Raw genomic sequence first — 21,044 nt, 5'->3', positions numbered from 1 at the left:
CGGAAAAATAATAAGGACCTTTCGCTGTGCAAGGATAACTGGGCTTGTTGCTTCACTTTTTCCCTCCTAGAACGCAGAAGGGTGAGCGGATCAGGGCTGATCTCAGATATCTGTATGTGGGGTCACCAGTGCATCCCTGTGAGTCCATCCTCAGTGTAGGTGCCTAGCTATGGGCTTTGGCCCCTATGCAGCTAGGAAACTCTTACAAGCTGTCATCCTAATCCTGGCTCCACTACCTAACTGACCTTAAAAAAGCATAAAAATTGGGATTTAGGGCCCATTCACACCTATACATTGCAGTAACATGTATTAAAGGGGTTGTAAAGGTAAAAACAAAATCCTAAATAGCTTCCTTTTCCTTAGTGCAGTCCTCCTTCTTTCACCTCATCCTTCGATTTTGCTTTTAAATGTCCTTATTTCTTTTTGAGAAATCCTCACTTCCTGTTCTGTCTGTAACTCCACACAGGAATGCAAGGCTTTCTCCCTGGTGTGGAGTGCGTTGCAGATAGAGAAAGGAGCTGTGTGTTAGTGGGCGTCCTGATTCTTATGTAGTCCAAGGGAGGGGGCAAGCACGACACTCCACACCAGGGAGAAAGCCTCACATTACTGTGTGGAGTTACAGACAGAAGAACCGGAAGTGAGGAATTCTCAGAAGAAATAAGGACAATTAAAGGCAAAATCGAAGGATGAGGTAAGTGAAGGAGGACTGCACTAAGGTAAAGGAAGTTATTTAGGAAAAAAAATTGAACCTTTACAACCCCTTTAAAATGTGAATTGTAACACATGTTGTGTCAAAGCTTGGCACTTTGTCCAGTGTGTTGCTGTGACATTTATTGTCAATTACATTCCAATGCACTGCACAGTAGAGACCAAAGCACAGCAACACACCCCAACTCACATTCCGTGCATTTTGCTATGGTGAGTCAAAAAAAGGTCAATTTTCGTTGGTCCGTTAAGGTGTGTTGACAGCCCGTTTATATTGCATGGGTTGCCTTAACGCAATTCTTGTTCTGTGTGTTAATACATCTCAGTGGACCGTATAGATGTAAATGGACCACGAGGGTAGGTGAACATTTATGCAAGTAAACACTGGTGGGAACATTTATTAAGCAGTGAATGTGATTTTCACTGAACATTTACCATTTATCTATTCATAAGGCTATTTACAAATATGATTTATAGCAATGCCTTCTTATAACTGAGGTATTAAGGTATTAACGGGTTCTCACTTCCAGCACAAAACACAAGGAGCTTAGTTTTTGCTTACAGGTAAGTAAGCAGAGTCATGCAATTATTCACCCCAAGGTAGGTTTTTTGGTTCCTTGTGTGATACCTTACTGCCAAATCTTCATGGTTCTACTGTGCTACAGTACATATACTGTATGATGCAAGGTAATATGCTGATTATTACTAATAACCCAAAGGATTCATTTTGTATTTATTCACAAGATTTTACTATTCTACAAATGTTTTTAATATATTCCTATTAATTCAATACTTATATATATATATATATATATATATATATATATATATATATATATATATATATATATATATATATATATATATATATATATATATATATAGAAATTACGTGTGAAGGAAATTATTTGGAATAAAGTTTTCTTCACATATTTATTCGTTAACTTGAAGCTTATATTTATCAACGTTCTAAGGGTTAACATCACAGCATGGGGATGTTCACCCACATAGATTCACATAAGAATGAGTATGCTTACAAGCAAGTATTATTTTACAAAACCTGGTTCTGAATTGTCTAATAGTATGTAAAATGTTCTAATTTACTCTTTCTTGAATAATTCATAAATATTTTTTACCATAAATTGTTCTACGTTTGTGATTTACCCATTAAATACCGTAATTATAATGCAATACAAAAATGTACCAGCTTTTGTATATTTTTTTCAAGTTTTTTTTTTCATCGTGACTGTTGTTATAAATAATAAATCCACATACCATAAGGGATTGGTCGAGGATATTCTTCATTACTATTTCCTGGGAGAAGCTGAGTAACACAGCAGTCACTATGTCCTGCGGGAACAATGGAGTTGGAAACAGTGTCATTACGTCCACGTGCTACTGTCTCTGGACAAGTGCAACCAGTCTGTGTAAGTCCACAGCGCACACCCCAGCCCACTCTTAAACATTCCTCAAACCATCTGCAAAGTACACCACAAGCAAACTGGCTGGAGTTATCATGGTTGACCAACAGCACCTCCACAAAGCGGAAACTCAGCACAGAATCAGGGAGAAGTTGAATGGATAGAGGTTGCTCTGACAAGCAGATACGAAGAAAATTTTTATCAAAGTGAGAAAATGTAAATGGTGACCCAGGGGCACAGAGTTCCTGAGCTTCGTCTGCCCCTTCCTCAGGCCGACTGCAGGTGTGGTTGGGAAGATAATGATCCAAAGCTTGCACCATGGGGGATAGATATGAGCACACTTGCTCCTCGTGAGTGAACTTTAGGTATAATGTGTATTTGGTTGGATCTGGGTTCTCCAGGGTCCAAGAGCAGCCAGGAGAGAAGACAGGGAATAGGTCCTTAAGAGAGAAGGCTCCGTATAGAACTCCAGAGGCCAGAGCCGAGCATGTGCTCGGTGTAGGGTTTGAACCCCAAGAGCACAAGACAAGAGACGATATCACAGATAGTAAGAGGGGACAAGCAGTGTTCATCCTATGACATGGGCCCTGCAGGAAAAAGAAAAAAAGTAGCATTAGTTTTTCAGTAGTTGCTAAGCACCACATGGCATATCAAGGTACAAAATATAAATCTAAATTCACAGATGGAAAAACAGTATGTAAATTCATGAGCTAGTCAGTAGAAGCCACCTTACAATTGTACAGTATGCAGCCAAAGACAAACACTTTCTAAGAACAATAATAATTACCATCACATTTTTATGTAAAATTATACCTTAAATACCAAATTCTTAATGTGCTCCATTACTTTTAAAGGAAACCTGCACTAGGAAAGCATGAAGGCTTTCTTGCCAACCTCTTTCTGAAAATTCTAGGAGACACTGTCATGCTTATTGAATTGTTTCAGTACTTTAGTAAAACAGTGGGGGTTATTTACTAAAGGAAAATCCACTTTGCACTACAAGTGCAAACAACAAGTGCAAAGTGCACTTGAAATCGCACTGAAAGTGCACTTGGAAGTGCAGTCACTGTAGATTCGAGGGGGACATGCAAGGATAATAAAAAACATTTTAGCTTGCACATGATTGGATGATAAAATGGGCAGAGCTTCCCCTCATTTCAGATCTACCCCTCGGATTTACAGCGACTGCACTTCCAAGTGCACTTTCAGTGCAATTTCAAGTGCACTTTGCCCTTGTAGTTTGCACTTGTAGTGCAAAGTGGATTTGCCTTTCGTAAAAAAACATCAGTATTTCAATACTTAAATGCTAAACACAGTGGAATACAATATTGGTCATTCAATAAGTGTAAAGTGCAATTGTGTAAACCAAGGGTCTCCAAACTTTTCAAACAAAGGGCCAGTTTATTGTCCTTCAGACTTTGGGAGGGCCGGATTGTGTCTAGCGGGGGTAGAAATGTATGGGGCCTGGCATCAGTAAGAATAAATATGGCCTCAGTGTTGGTGGTCAATAGGAGGAGTAGTACCCCTCTTAGTAGGAGGAATAGTATCCCATAATTGGTATCAGTGGAAGAAATAGTGCCCCATTGTTGGTGTCAGTGGGAGGAATAGTGCCCAAGGGTCGTATAAAGGCTGTCAAAGGGCCACATCTGGCCCTCGGGCCACAGTTTGCAGACCCCTGGTGTAAACCATTGATTGCATTTGTGTTATTGTGCTTTGCATGTTGTCAATTAGGACGTACCATGTTGGCATATCTGGCTATATCCTGGCTATGATACTGGCATCACCACATGTATTTTTATATATATATATATATATATATATATATATATATATATATATATATATATACAGCCCTCAAAATTTCCACTCGCCTAATAGCATTTGGCGAGTGGATTTAAGCTGGGGGCGAGTGATGACAGGGCTGCATGACCAATCTTCCTCCAATCTGTGCCTACACTTAGAGTCCCGATGAGATTGGCGGCCGAAGAGGAAAGGTGCATGCTCAGAAAAAGTAGTCTGTTGAGCCGCGCACAGGCAGAGCAGTACACAGGTGCTCTACTTACAATTCTCATTAAGCGATGGGACCCAACAGTATGACCTCTCTGAGCCTGCCCCCCTCCCCCGGGCCCCAGCCAATGTAGCTGGAGAGCAGAAAGTAATGAGTGAGGTGGAGGATTGCAAAAATTACCACTCCGGTGCAGCGCTCACTGAAAGTTGCCCTGACATGAGAGCGGCAGCCTTCTAGTTTGTGTCGTTTTCTTCTCCTTGTGCTCTATGTAAGTGTCCAACAGTTTAGCCTGAGCACTGTGAGCAGACTGGTCTCAATGTGTGCTGTGCGCTGTCAGTGTGCGCTGTGCTATGGTGTCAATGGCTGTGCAGTTGTGTGGATCTCAGCGCTGGATTGTACTTCCTCCCGCTGTGCTGCAGCTCCTCTCCTCACTGCCAGCCTGAATAAAAGGGGGAAGTGGGGACATGCAAGCGTGGAGCCGCACACACAGGCTCCTGATGATGAGATGAATGGGAGAGAGAGAGAGAGAGAGAGAGGATGGATGGGAGTTGCAGAGGAGACAGCAAGATAATGGGGAAGAGACCCAGTTCTAGTGCCCTGTCCCTCTGGTCTGCCCCCAGTGCCCTGTCCCTCTGGTCTGCCACCAGTGCCCTGTCCCTCTGGTCTGCCCCCAGTGCCCTGTCCCATTTTGTTAAAGTTGTTGTTGGTAATATTTAATTTTGTAACTTGATTCTGCATAAAACATTGTCATTCCATGAGAGAATCTACAAGGGCGTGTTTACGGGTGCAATTAGGTGAGGCCTGGCTAGTAGCTCAGGACTTGAAATTTTAAAGCCCTGTATATATATATATATATATATATATTAGAAATAGCTCTGCCAAACAAGCAAACAATTATTTATCTGATTTCTCTGTCTTTTGTTGAAAACAATAAAAAAAAGCACTGAGCATTTTTCTAACACAACATTTTTTTTAAATAATTTTTTATTTACATTTTTCATAATACAGCTAAGCTGAAAAAAATGAAATATAGTATGAACACCTTAAATAATGACATATATGAATGAAGCGAAATAGAGGTAAAGAATCATGAGTTATTACAGTGGCCAAAACTCAATAGATAATGGCTGACCGATATAAATAAATGCATCTTATAAGTTAGAGGATGAGCATACAGTTAGGCCCCTTGCACACTGGGGCGTTTTTCATGCGGTACAGTGCTAAAAATAGCGCTGCTATACCGCATGAAAAATCATGCCCTGCAGTGTTCAATGTGAAAGCCCGAAGGCTTTCACATTGAAGCGGTGCGCTAGCAGGAGCGCACCAAAAGTCCTGCTAGCCGCATCTTTACCGCGGTATAGGAGCGGTGTGTTCACCGCTCCTATACCGCGCCTTCCCCCGTTGCGGGCGGTATTAACCCTTTTTCGTCCGCTAGCGGGGGTTAAAACCTCACCGCTAGCGCCCGAATATTGCGGTAAATACGACGGTATAGTCGCGCTACAAATAGCGCGGCTATACCGTCACCGCGGCTCCACGCTGCAATGTGAAAGCAGCCTTATAGTAGAAACTGAAAAGCATGGATGACATGGGTATTTCTTTCAAATACCATGGTCATAACTGTAAGAAGGATAACATAACCTATGATCTAGGGCAGTGGTCTCCAAACTGTGGCCAGAGGCCTGATGCGGCCCTTTGCTTGCCTTTGTCCGGCCCTTGGGGCTTTATTCCTCCCACTGATGACACTACTCTGCCATCTGACACCAACAACGGGGCACTATTTCTCCCAGTGACACCAGTAATGGGTCCCTATGATGGCCATGATGGGCCACTATTCCTCCTCCTAATACCAAATATGGCTATATTTACTCCCGATGATGCCAGGAAAATTATAATCCCACTGGACTCCTAGAGTCTGAAGGACAATAAACCGGTCCTTTGTTTATAAAGTATGGAGACCACTGATCTAGGGTATAGATTACATACAAAGGTGCAAGTATTTACTAGACTTCAACTTTTAGCCTACAGAGTCTTCAAAAAACCATATGGATAATGGAGGCAAATATTTTAAGTACAGTGGTTTTATTGCACCTCTTTTTTATGTCAATTAGTTGGCCTATTTCCTATCTGATCCATGACTGGCAAAGACATAAAGAATGAAAAGCAGAAGGCTGTAGAGCAGTTACTGTCATATACTACATAAAAGCAAGGCTGGACAAAGGTTGCAAGGCAACATAACTAGATGCATGTGTCCATTAAATGATATATTGGCGTTAGACAACTGATATAGCTAAAAAAAAAAAAATATTTGATATTATATGAACAACAATTTGCTTTATTCAATGGATTGGTCACCAAAATGCTATAATTAAAATTACAAATGAATGAGCAGGGAATCCTGTTTGAAATTTAGTGAACACTAACTTAGCAGCGATTTCCATTAACATCATTGGGAGACAAATCTTGACATTAAAGGAGTTTTAAAGTCAGACGGTGTTTTATCTTAATGCATTGTATGCATTAAGATGAAACACCTTCTGTGTGCAGCAGCCCCCCTCAGCCCCCCTACCTGAGCCCATCTCTATACAGCAATGTTGCAGGAGTGTCTTGGCTGCCCGAGACTCAGCCTCCTCATTGGAAGAGACCGTAGCAAAGCATCATTGGCTCCCGCTGCTGTCAATCAAAGTCAGTAAGCCAATGAGGAGATAGAGGGGGGGGGGCTAGCCACAGCTCTGTGTCTGAATGGAAACAGGGAGCTGTGGCTCAGCTCGAGTGCCCCAATTGAAAGCTGCTTGCTGTGGGGGCACTGATCAGGAGGGAGGGGCCAGTAATGCCAAAGAGAGACCCGAAAATAGGAGGATCTGAGCTGCTCTGTGAAAAACCATTGCACAGAGGAGGTAAGTATAACATGTTTGTTATTTTTTAGAAAAGAAAAAAGAGACTTTAGTGTTAACTTGGCTTACATACAGCAGAAGCACCCGAATCTGATTAATTTCCTTTTTTCCCCAGGAAGTTTTAGCAGTAATACAAGAAATACAAGCACCTCCTTCCTCCTTATGTAGACCCCTCTAGTGAAGCATTCTAGAATTCTATTGTCCTTTCTCAATGCTTTGCCACACTGTTTGCTAATTTTGTAATAATGTGAAATAAGAGCTCCCAAATCTTTTTCCTCTGTACTGCTGACCAACACTATAACCACAATATTGTACTCTATCAAAGGATTCTTTTTCCCTAGGTGTATTTTTTCACATTGAACTTACCCACCATCTGTTTAGTTACATCACTTACATATAGATTAAATAAAACAGAGCCTTGTACAGAGTCTTGCGGTACACCACTAATGACTGATCTCTGTTTCAAATGAAACCCATGTATAACCACACTGTGGTATCTATTCTTTAGCCAACTGCACTGAACCACCCAAGGGTTAAATCCTAGATTGTACAACATTTTATTAAATCTTTATGTGGACTTGTATCAAATGCTTTGTTCAAACCAATACAGGCTATATCCAGGGGCGTACCTAGAGCATTTGGCACCCGGGGCCAATCCTATATCTGGCACCCTCCCAACTTTAAAATGTAAAAACACCCCACTGTGCCCCCTGCATATCCCTGCAACCCCCAATATCTCTTTGTCACTATCTCTCCACAACTGCACCTCTTAACCCCTTTACATTTCACAGACCCCCCCCACAGGTCTGGACCCCTGCACATTACACAGCCCCCCCACACTATCTCTGGACCCCTGCACATTACACAGCCCCACACTATCTCTGGACCCCTGCCCTTGACACAGACCCCCAGCTCTGGACCCCTGCATATTACACATTGCCCCCCCCCCAGTTCTAGACCCCTGCATGTTACACCTTGCCCCCCCCAGCTCTGGCCCCCTACATGTTATACATTGCCACCCACAACTCTGGACCCCTGCATATTATACATTACTGCGCCCCCAGTTCTGGACCCCTGCATATTATACATTGCCCACCCAATTCTGGTCGCCTGCATACTATACATTACTGCGCCCCCAGTTTTTCAGTGAGATAAACAGACAAACAGGAAAACATTTTTATCAGTTCTTCCCCCTTGCTCTGAATGACAGGTTATTTACATATCTCATGCACTAGCCTGAGACAGGCATTATTTTTCCCACCCCCACTCCTTTTCTGAAGTCATGTGGTTACTTTTCTGGATTTTGGCTGTATGTTAGTGATCATAGCAGAGTTTTTTGTAAGGAATACACAGGAGAAAATGCATGTTGACAAGGAGAGTGTAGAGGTGGGCGGGGAGTCTACTGACATTACGACTCCACCAACCGAGCTACAGACAACAGAGTGGAGACATTTGGCAGGTAAGGATACATGCAGGAGGCATGTATATCCTTATAGATCAGCACTATGGCAGTCGTTTAGAAAGGATGAGAGTGGGTTTACATCCACTTTAAGCAAAGTGTACAGTGCAGTAGCCAGCCAGAGACAGTTATGTGATTTTCAGTAAAATTAATTATGATTTGGTTACTATGGTTTAATGTGCTTTGTACTTTTAATGTGCATTGCTCCTTGTTGAATAAAAGGTTGTAAATGTGAACTTGTATATTTTTACTTAACATAAACACAGATGTTAGGCATATAAATTAGTGATACTTTATGAATTACTACATTTACAGAAACAGGATTGCTAACTGCTCTAAATTGGCTATATTGTCTAAAGACCAACTAAATATGTACAGTTCATTTTTTGAGACACAGTTGTTTAAATTTTAGTTAAGTAGCGGTAATTACTATAGATGTGTAACACATTAATAACCACGTCAGTTGCGTACATTTTGTAATTAAAACTCTTAGTGCACATAGATATTAATTAGGAAAATAAAAAGCACAGTCTATAAGAAGACACTGAACAGTAATTTGGGCGGCACTCATCTTAGGAATACACATTATCATTCTTATTAATTACTGGCTTGAAAGGCAATCTGACCCAAGGGTGCAACAGATTCAAGAGATCATGCTTCCCTTTGCAGAGTTTACACTTTATACAAAGATACTGGGTTTAAGATTTAGTCTTCAAATACTGAAAGCAGATTTTAACCCTTGTAGGAACACTAATAGTGGTTCAGTGTCCTGGTCATTTCAACTGAGTTTTGGTGAAAAGATTGCACAGAACATCACTACATGTGAATGTACACACCTAGCAGACTGAAAAATAGATGATCCCCCTACGTGGGCAAACCATGGCTTGTTATGATTCTTGAAACTTCAATAGAAATATTGAAACAGAAAACTAGATGATCTTGTTTGATAGTATACCACCTTTAGCTATAAGAACTTGAGGTGGCTCTGACTCCACAGGGATACTCGAGCATCTTTTTCCTAAAGCGTATAATATAAACTGTACTGTGTTGTGCAGCAGGAAATGGTTGATGGAACGATGCTGAAGCTATATCTTCAGTCTACCATTGTAATGGCGAACTATCATTCACTGATCCACACAACTTTCTAGTCAACAATTCTCTGGTACTGATATTGCTTAGCTCTCTCCAAATATTGTTCCACAATTTATTATGAATAGTACGTGTAGATGTATGCTGCATATAGTTGTCATATTCCATGTAGTCTAAAATATGTAGTGTTTGGCAAAGGTGTGCGCAGCCTACTGTATTAGGGTGTGCACCCCAAAGCTCAAACACACTACCGATCACTCACCATGTTCATTCAGAAAGGGAAGGGGCTGATAAATACATATTTACTGGCTGCTTCCCTCACTCACCCTACAACATCTTTGCAGCAACATCTGGCAGGAGAGGAGAGAAGGGAAGGAGTGGGGAGTCAGGGCAGTAGGGTGAACCTGTCCTGCACAGAATGATTAGGGTGTGCCTGGGCCCACCCGGCACACCCTGTGCGCACGCCTTAGGTGTTTGGGTTGATTTACAAAATGCAAATTGGCTCTTCACTAAGTAGAAGTCCAGCCTGAGCTTTTTAGGCTGAGCTTCTCCTCAGGGTCACAGGAGTGCAATTCGTTTTGCACTCCTGTGACCCATTTCAGCGAAGAGCGGTCTGAAGTCCCCTCTCCGCTGACATCACTGCCATCAGTCGAGGCAGCACGTCATCCCGACTTCCGAAGTCTGGATCCGCCAGCTGCCTTGACTGATGGCAGTCTCAGTGAGCCTCTGAGACCCTGAGACGGCCGCTCCCCACCCCTCCACAGCTCAGGGCTCCAATGAGCGTGGAGGAGTAGAGCAGAAGCGATGCTGACTGACAGTCAGCATCGCTCTGCTCGGGGTGGAGTGAGAACCTGATGCTGCATCCATCAATGTAAGTATGACTAGCAAAAAATAAATAAAACTCAAACTTATTTTTTAAGTTTATTAAAAGTCAGTAGCTACAAAAAGTGTAGCTGCTGACTTTTAACTACTTACCCCCCGGACCATATTGCTGGTCAAAGACCAGAGCACTTTTTGCGATTCGGGACTGCGACGCTTTAACTGACAATTGCGCGGTCGTGCGACGTGGCTCCCAAACAAAATTGGCGTCCTTTTTTTCCCACAAATAGAGCTTTCTTTTGGTGGTATTTGATCACCTCTGCGGTTTTTATTTTTTGCGCCATAAACAAAAATAGAGCGACAATTTTGAAAAAAAATAATATTTTTTACATTTTGCTGTAATAAATATCCCCCAAAAATATATAAAAAAAAATTTTTTTTCCTTAGTTTAGGCCGATACGTATTCTTCTACATATTTTTCGTAAAAAAAATCGCAATAAGCGTTTATTGATTGGTTTGCGCAAAAGTTATAGCGTTTACAAAATTGGGGGTATTTTTATGGCATTTTTATTAATATATTTTTTTTACTAGTAATGGCGGCGATCAGCGATTTTTTTTCGTTACTGCGACATTATGGCGGACACTTCGGACACTTTTGACAAATTTTTGGGATCATTGGCATTTTTATAGCGATCAGTGCTATAAAAATGCATTAGATTACTATAAAAATGCCACTGGCAGTGAAGGGGTTAACACTAGGGGGCGGGGAAGGGGTTAAGTATGCCTGGGTGTGTTCTTACTGTGGGGGGGGGTGGCCTCACTAGGGGAAACACTGATCTTCTGTTCATACATTGTATGAACAGAAAATCAGCATTTCCCCCGCTGACAGGACCGGGAGCTGTGTGTTTACACACACAGCTCCCGGTCCCCGCTCTGTAACGAGCGATCGCGTGTGCCCGGCGGCGATCGCGCCCGCCGGGCACATGCACGGGAGTCGGGGGCGAGCGGGGGGCGTGCGCGCGCGCCTCCGGCGGCGCGCACGCGCCCCCTAGTGGCGGCTATACGATAGGACGTATAGCTACGGGCTTTCGCCCAGGAGAGCCGACCTGCCGCCGTATAATGACGGTGGCTGGTCGGCTAGTGGTTAATAAACAGACACTCACATGTCCCACGGTCCAGCAATGCTGCCACCCAAATCCTGTCTCCTCTGCCCCGCCTCTTAACGGCGCCAGCATTGTAAATGCAGTCGCCCAGCTGTGACAGTTTGTGACTTCACAGCCAGGCGTTCATTATGCATGTGTGAATTGCGCTGCGCTCTGTCAGTGGTCAGGCAATCTTTTGGGACTTGTGACGTGTCCCAGAAGATTTCAGGGAGCGAGGGGTCGCCTAGGGGGAGAGGAGGAGTCACCTAGGCAGCCAGGTGACCAGACCAGGAAGTGGGAGCTGGGTACCTATCAAAACTAGGTCCCCGCTCCCCCACCAAAAAAATGACATGTCAATTGTGGCATGTCAAGGGGCAAGGGGTGCTTAAAGCAGAAGTTCCACTTTTGGGTGTAAATCCGCTTTAAAGACCTTAACTTATGTGTCATTTCACATTGCAAAAAATTCTACATCACATGCAGGAAAAATAAAATAAGAAAATAAATTTTGATGGCACATGATTACATAATGGAAGTCAATAGAGCTTCACCTCATTCACTAACCTCTGGGGAAATTTCCCTTGCAAAAAAAATCGTACTAACCTTTAGTAAATCGATACCAATGTGTGTTCTTTGTACAGCACAACTGCATTATGAACTGATACCCCCACATTGATTCACCAAAAGCTGCCACCCCCACTACAGATATTTTCTCTTGGTCTAAAAAATAGCGTGCAGGTGATGATCATGGTCTAAGACAGGGGTCTCCAAACTGCGGCCCGAGGGCCACATGTGGCCCTTTGCTAGCCTTTATCTGGCCCTTGGGGCACAATTCTTCCCACTGACATGAGACACTATTCCTCCCATTGACACCAACAATGGGATACTATTCCTCCTACTAATAGGGGGAATACTCCTCTTCCTATTGACCACCAACCCTGAGGCCATATTTGTTCTCGTGATATTTTCTTCCCTTGCTGGCCCCAATTCGGCCCTCCTAAAGTCAGAAGGGCAATAAAGTGGCTCTTTGTTTGAAAAGTTTGGAGACCCCTGGTCTAAGAAATTAGAGACTTCTAGTAATGCAGGCAAAATAACTGTTAGATAGATATGGGAAATGTGTGTGCATACTGTCATATAGTAGTTAGGCAGGACTAAGGTCAACATTGGGAAACCAGAGAAAAAAAAAACATGGAAATACAAATATCAGGTTTCAGGACACCCTGGCACCCAGCCAAATGAAACATGGAAACCTGTAGTGCTACAATAAAGAGTACTTATAAAAATATATTTTTTAAATAACACCCTTTCTGCTAGAGTGTTTGGAAATGTTTTCTCTTTTATACCCAGTATATTTACAGGGACCCGTCAACGAAGCTCGTTATCAATAATTGAGTTTGTTTCCTCCATACCTATGTCTCGATATACTAGACAGGATTTTCCCCTCTTATTTGTACTCTTTAAAATTGCACTAGAGCCCTTATTGTGACTTTTGGAGTCCTTACCTGCTTTTCAAGGCACACTCATAGGCATTCAACTGATCATGATAACAGATTTTGGAGCAACAAAGCAACAACTGTGGAAAAATCTCTGCTCTATCAACCTTGAGAAATCCAACCCGATGTTTTGAGTCATCACTAAAGTAGTACAAGGCAGCTGGCAGTGGGTAAGTATAGAAACCACAAGAAAACAATAATATATTATATTATATAAAATATAAAACAACACAAAGTGCAGCGCCTAGAAATAAATAGGATCACAAAGTGATATAACATACATAAACTACAATTAGGCCGCGTACACACGATCGGTTAAACCAATGAAAACAGTCTGATGGACCGTTTTTATCGGTCCAAACCGATCGTGTGTGGGCGCCATCGGTTATTTAACCATCGGTTAAAAAAAAGCCAACTTGTTTTAAATTTAACCGATGGATTCCTAACCGATAGAAAAAAAAACGATCGTTAGTAGGCAGAACCATCGGTTAAAAATCCACGCATGCTCAGACTAAATTAGGGGACGGGAGCGCTCGTTCTGGTAAAACTAGCATTCGTTATGGAGATAGCACATTCATCACGCTGTAACAGCCAGAAAAGCGCGAAACGTCTTTTACTAACACAAAAATCAGCTAAAGCAGCCCCAAGGGTGGCGCCATTGGATTTGAACTTCCCCTTTATAGTGCAGTCGTACGTGGTTTACGTGTCCGCGTTCTGATACAATCGTTTTTTTAACCGATAGTGTGTAGGCGCTACTGACCATCAGTCAGCTTCATCGGTTAACCGATGGAAAAATCCATCAGACCGTTCTCATTGGATGGACCGATCGTGTGTACGCGGCCTTAGTGATTGCTATAGTGAAAAAATTCAATACATATGTATATAGAAAAAAGGTAAAAACATTCTATTGCAAAAAGTTCAATGAATCAATCTGTGATTAGTATAACTGTCTGAAATACCCACCACCACTTGAGGACAATACCGCACTCACCAGATTCCCAGCTGCTAATGCAGCCTACAGCACATTTTTATCAAACATGGCCTTTCCTGTATGAACTTCCAACTTCATCCACATTCGATCTGTCCATCAGAAGCCGGCCATTTGGCTGGCTTCTGCTGGATATACATGCTGGAAAACCAGCAGCCGACTGACTCCAGATCAGCGCTCTCAGCCAGTGACAGAGAGTGCTGATCGGAGTGTTCTGGTGGGGGGACTGCCCCCCTGTCATAACACAACAGCTCAGCATGGGAGATCGCTGTACTAACCTTACATAGTTAGTACAGTGGCTCCCGATCTGAGCTGTCAGTTTGTTTTTTTCGTGCAACCCGTTGGGTCCATGAAAAAAAAAGGTAGGCTTAAAGGATGCCGAACCACATTTCATGGCTGGCGGCCATTCCTGTAAGTGCACTGTGATTTGATTTTACTTCTTTGGCATCTATATGCATGTTTTTACTTTTTAGTCTTGTGGGTATAATTCTAAAATAAAAATACTACACTATTATGGCCCCTTTGATGTCTGGGTCCTTGTGGTGAGTGCTCTTTCCTACTTAGTGGTGGTGCATGTGGTTCAGCATCAAGATACTCCATGAATGTGGATGAAGTTGGAAGTCCATACAGGTGAGGCCACGTTTGATAAAAATGCGCTGTAGGCTGCATTAGCAGCTGAGAATCTAAGTAGCTTAGTATTGTCCTCATTCATAAATGGTGGTTGATATTTCAGACAGTGATACTATTCATGGATTGATTCATTGGACTTTTTGCATGGACTGTTTTTACCTATTTGAAATACATATGTATTGCTCACTTTTTTTCACTATTGCAATAACTAATTGCAATTTATTTACATGATATCATTTTGTGATTGTATGTATTTCTTGAGAAATCCAAGGCACTTTATTTGACTAAACACACTGTCTAATCATGGCGCAACCAGTATCCTTCTGTATGGTATAAGGAAAAAATTACTGTATTTATGTGTCTCTATCCCTAAAAACTCTAACAAACTTTATGGAATTAATGTAACTCCCCTGCTACAGTCACATACAATTACTCTCACTGTCTATTTACACTTTAACATGGGCAGAGCTAGCTTAATTCAAATGGTAGCCTTTTCAAAAAGTTTTTATACACTACAAGCCCCCCTTATTCTTTAAAACACACTGGGCCAGATTCATGAAGCACTTACACCGTTTTTTTGGTAGATGCACGGCGTAAGTGCAGATTTGCGTCGGCGGATCGCTGCGCCTTACCCAGAGAACCAGATTACGCCTCCAAATAGACTTCATCGCCTCGGTGTAACCTTTCCACGCCGGCGCGGCGTTGGCGCAGATTTATGCTGGTCGGATCTGGCGCGGCCATGGTTTTTGTGTTTTAAATATGCAAATGAGGTTTTTGGGCCGATTCATCAACTTAAGCTTGACCGGCGCAAGCTACTCCCGGTGAGCGGAGCTGAAATTTCCGGTGCAAAGTTACACCTCATAAAAGCAGGGGTAACTTTGCACCAAACTTGCAGAGGTCAGCTGGAGAGCAGCTAAAGCAGCAGCATTACAAACGAACTGAGCAACAACACTTGCTGGACAACACATAGAGGCGGTCCCCATGTTGGGAGAGGCCCTCAATAATTACAGCCCTCTCCTCTGGGCTGAAATTGGTCATCCGCCCACCTGAGGATTCCTCATCAGCCATAACTGCCCCACCACAATGCAAATGACCTAGCTTAGAAAAAAAAAAGCTTCAGTACATTTGCACCTGCAGGGCGGAAGTCTGGGCTGATTCATGGACTGGGCTTTTGTAGTGGATCGGCGTACCTCAGGGATCACGTCGGGGCGCAGTTCTGAGCATGTGCAGATTGGGGCATTTACCCCTGGATGTCACTGAGCATGTGCGGTCTAAGATGTGCCCGGCGTGACCCCTGCGCCACGGTAGGCACTTCATTAGCATAGGGTGACTCCCAGTTGGCCTTACCCCGCCTTACGCCGTCTAAAATCCGCCCCGCTGGGGCATCGTAGACAAAAAAAGTTTCTTGAATCACCTAACTGCCTCTCCGCGCTGGACCGGTGTAGTCTAAAAATGATGCACCACGCCGGTGCAAATCTGCACCATTGTACATGAATCTGCCCCACTGAGTTGGGTTGGAAGGAGAGTGACTAGTTGTTGTGCCTTGCATCAATGACTGATGTTAAACTGCGTAATTTGGCTTTGTTCACAAGCTATATAAAAGACTGAATCCATGGCACATCACTGCATACCAATTCTTCCCTGAATCAAAATATGTTACTGCATGTTAATCTAATATATGCTGTTTACGTCCACAGAGAAATATTACCTCCAGTGATGTCTCTGAATCCTCTCTTGAATACCACATGGTTGTTTGGCTTGGAATTCATATTCATTGCCTCTTGAATTGTAATACCTCACTTTTTCTCCCACATTGGCAAAAGCCCAGACCGTTGAGAATCTATAGCAATGACTACTCTCAAGTCATGGCACAATGCAGGCATTCAGTGCTTTAAAAGCTTAGTGAACGTGACCACCGAGCAACCTCTCTCTTCTGCAGCCGCTCAAGAAAAATTCTTCTTTTTATCCAATAACCTTATTGTTCTACTGAATATGAAATCATACATTACTGCAACAATCAAAAACCTGCCTCACAAGGACTAGGTCTCAAATTCATTGGATACCCTACTGATATATCCAAACTCTAATCAATGTTCAAATTCAAGTTGATGTGCCTTTTTCAGGGACTCCTGGATTATTAACTGGCTGACACTGTTCTCAAGAAGTGGGCTTGCACTTTTCCAGATTTTTCTATGGGAACCCTTTTGAACTCCCTCAGCTCATCCTGGGGGTTGAGCAAAGCCACAATGTTCAAAAAATTGTGCTTCAATGTTACCATCACTTTACCATTTATTCCCACATTGCTCATACCTCATGAGCCTAAGCTCCTTCTTCTCTTCCTTAAAATGTGGCCACTTGGATACAGTCTTGTACCATGCATTTTAGGCCTTTCCCAAGATGATGCAATTTTGGACCGCTTTGGTCCATTATGCAACTTCGCCAATTATCTACCTTAAACGCCTGAACGGACGGGCTTTGGCATAACAAAATGTCCCACGGCTTAGATTTCCAAAGGCTGAAAATAATTCTTCCTTATCATCTCTATGGTGGCTAAAAAGACGATTCTCCATAAATGGATTTATTCAGTCACTTACACAATTCCATTATTTCATTGGAAGCTATTGTATGTTTTCCACGTGGAATGGGTGGAAGTCTCTCTAAACAAGATACTTCAGACTAAAAAGCTATTTATTGTTTAGGAATTATTCACGCACACCTGGTCCACAGACACTCAACAATCAATAGCAAGATGTTTTCAGTATATCCATGAATATTTATCCAGACTCCAGACTTGAAAATGATCCCATCATTACTATCCCCTTACTACAGTATATTTGCTGCAACTAACACTCTTTCTGTGTGAGGGCTCTAGTCACTCCGTGAACAGCTGACTACCACCCTCTGCCTTCCTCACTGGGGCCCAGATTATATACCCAGATGACAGGGACTGTATATTTTTATGACCAACTGTTAAGGCTTCTACAATGACATCTTCTTTTTGATTCAATGTTTATGTAATTTGCTCTGGCCAAATGTTGCAACCATACAAATGTGTGCACTCTAAATAAAAATGTAAATAAAAAAAAACTCAGAAAAAGGCTAGACACCCTAATGCTACACCTGCTGCATCTGTCATCACACTACAATGCATGATAATAGAAACCACATTACCATCAATTCAACGGCGTGTGATTTTTTGAAAATGATACAAGTGTTTTTTTGGTGCAGCATATTGAATTTTTGGCCCCACAGACTTCAGTAGAGCATGAAAAGCATGTGCATACATTTTTTTGTGCATTGTTGAAAAAACGGGGGGTGGGTGGGTTGGCAAGGTAATTGTTGCTGAGGCTAAACCTAGAGCATACCCACCCGAATAGATTTATGGACTGTCTCGGTACTGATTAAACACAATAAACATTATTATATTAAATGTATATTAATTCTTCAGGAGAGCCAATCTATAGAATAAATAATACAGTAAAATTCATATAATATAGTTTAGCAATGGAGTATATAATGCATAAAAAGAAGTAATAGCTTACCCAATGAGTAATTAAGCAAGCATTTTTGTCATGTTGTTGTGGTTTTCAACTCAGCCTCCTCACCCTGAAGCATAAAAACACATGCTTCATGGAGATGCAAGCAGGACGTGGGCATCTTTCTTCATATCTGGTGGGCGTGATTCAGCCATACTGGCGTAAAGTACATGATGCAACAACGGCAATCGCCTCGCTCCCCCTGGAGTTCTGGCCAGCATAGTACCTCCTGCACCTATCCAAAATATCCCTAAAAAGATACTCAAAGTCGGTGGCCATACACAAGATTAATGCTGCTAGGCTGACTGTGCATAATCAATGAAAAGCCTGGCTTTTCATTGATATTTAGAGGAACGCACTGATCATTTTTAGGCCAGGAAATTTAATTGAAATGTATTTAAGGAGCACTTATGGGTTATGTAGTTCAAGTGTACTGATGATCTAAATTGTATTAGGAGCCAGACTCATCTATATTTGAATACTAGCATTTCTGTACTGTTTGTTAAAATCTTTAATAAAGTCTTTATGAGAAAAAAAAAAAAAAACATGCTTCAAAAACACACTGAAAAGGGCATGATTATGCAGCCTAGGCTAAAGAGAAGGCACATGGGTCAGGAAGTTGTCCCAACACCAGAAGCAAAAGCTCAGATTGAGGTACAATGGAACAGTAAGCAACTGAATAGTAGGAACTGGATCAGAAAGTTGCTAAAAAACAGGATTTAGAATTAAAATGCTGCAGTTAGTCAGGAATGGGGTTGTGGAGGGAACTTGGCAAATGCTACACAATGAACCATCAAATGTTTGCTGGAAGAAATTCTTAAAGAGGAACTACGCTGCATCTAAGCACTGCAAATCAAAAACACTGTTTAATTAATTTTTAATATTCAAAGCAAACTCATCCGTGTCTCCATGCTTTATTTTACTGAGAAATCACTTTGAAAACCATCCCCCTAGCATTTCTGGTCATGGCAATTCTGAATAAGGGCAGATGATTCATATGGCATTTACTTCCTGGAATCCATTTGCCCTTAGCTCACACATGCAGGCAGGAGGGTGTGCTTAGCCGAGAAAACCCCTCCCCCTGAGTGAAGTTCTGATTTAAAGTGATCCAGTCAGTGCAATCAATAATTATAAACACCAGGTCTTTGAGAGAGTGGCTCTCTTATACTCACCTCCCAGTTTACCTAACCATTAAATGTTCTAGTGCTTCAGCCTTCTTCAGTGACTTTGGCATTTGACACTTGCTGGTGTATCGTATACCCGAGTCTCCACTGCACACTGTGGCTCATTTCTTTAACCTCTATGTTTCTGCCAAGTCATGTAGTCACACAGGGGCCAGAAGAAGGAAGTGCAGGGCCCTGATGGAGATTGCGAAGCTGGAGCATAGGCTGAATAGGACACACAGGCCACTGGAGGGTAATTTTAACCACTCCAGCGGCGGAAGGATTTAACCACTTCATGACCAGGCCATTTTTTGCGATACGGCACTGCGTCGCATCAACTTACAATTGTATGGTCCGCCGATATTTTACCCAAACAAAATTGATGTCCTTTTTTCCCACAAATAGAGCTTTATTTCGGTGGTATTTGATCACCTCTACGGTTTTTATTTTTTTGGCTATAAAAAGACTGACAATTTTGAAAAAAAAAACAATATTTTTTACATTCTGCTATAAAACATACCTAATAAAAAATGTTTTAAAAATCTAATTTCTTCATTAATTTAAGCCAATTTGTATTCTGCTACATATTTTTGGTAAAAAAAAACAAAAAATAAATAAAAATAAGCATATATTGATTGGTTTGAGCAAAAGTTATAGCATCCACAAAATAGGGGATAGGTTTATGGCATTTTTTTTACTAGTAATGGCAGACATCTGCGATTTTTAACGGGACTGCAACATTGCAGCAGACAGATCGGGCACTTAACTGACATGTGTGACACTTTTTTGGGAACCATTGACATTATTACAGTGATCAGTTATAAAAATATGCACTGACATTGTACTAATGGCACTGGCAGGGAAAGGCCACCTCATCAGTGCCGCTTCATCAGTGCCACCTCATCAGTGCCCATTAGTTCTGCCTATCAGTGCACATCAGTACAGCCTATCAGTGCAGTATAAAGAGAAAAACAACTAATTTACAAAATTGTATAACAGAGAAAGAAAAGAAAAACCCAGTGGTGATTAAATACCACCAAAATAAAGCTCTATCTGTTTGCAAAAAATTATAAAAATATACTTTGGGTAAAGTGTTGCATGACCGCGCAATTGTCATTCAAAGAGTGACAGCATTCGAAGCTGAAAATTGGCCTGTGCATGAAGGGGGTGAAATTGCCCAGTAGGCAAGTAGTAAAGAAGTCTAACTTTTGTGCATACCCACCTATGATCAAACCTTCTCTCTGGGCTCTAATTATTATTTTAAAATCTGTTAAGTTGTGCATTAAAAGAAACCTACCAGGTGAAAAGTCTAATTCACCAATCCCTCTGGTGTTGTGGAGGAAGCAGCATTACTGGGGGAATTATGATTAGCAGGAAATAGTGACTATCTATATCCTAATGGCAATACTTCAGAGATAATTTGTGAAAGTGGCAGTGGTTAATACAATATATGAACAGAGAAAAACTTAACTATAGAAGAGAGGACTTTAGAGGTACCACATGTTTGTATAAAAGGTCAATGTTTTATTCTACAAATATTAAAAAACCTATATGACATTTAAGAAGACAACAATATTACATTTAAACATTGCAAGTACATGAGATACTATTATATATTATCACTCATCATCCCCGTCAAGTTTGGGCGATGGAATGCTTGCTGTGACTTGTTTCATGGGTCCATGCCCACTTCATCAGGAAGA

General features: G+C 41.8%; 1 protein-coding gene across 10 annotated transcripts in view; it reads right to left on the bottom strand.

The window, feature by feature from the left end:
* Positions 1-21,044, bottom strand: part of ADGRB2 (adhesion G protein-coupled receptor B2) — a 609,344-nt gene that overhangs the window by 295,252 nt on the left and 293,048 nt on the right. For 9 of the 10 annotated variants that reach the window (XM_040337071.1, XM_040337074.1, XM_040337076.1 and 6 more), the window contains one exon: positions 1,981-2,713. In XM_040337071.1, the coding sequence (XP_040193005.1) occupies positions 1,981-2,698 (718 nt within the window). In that variant the 5' untranslated portion in view covers positions 2,699-2,713. Of the gene's footprint in view, positions 1-1,980; positions 2,714-21,044 lie in introns of those variants that run through there. The other variant, XM_040337080.1, reaches the window with a different exon arrangement.

The sequence above is a fragment of the Rana temporaria genome, chromosome 2 (genome assembly GCF_905171775.1).
Source record: "Rana temporaria chromosome 2, aRanTem1.1, whole genome shotgun sequence".
Taxonomy (NCBI): Eukaryota; Metazoa; Chordata; class Amphibia; order Anura; family Ranidae; genus Rana; species Rana temporaria.
Note: the sequence above shows the minus strand (reverse complement) of the source record. Positions and strands in the feature narration are given on the sequence as shown.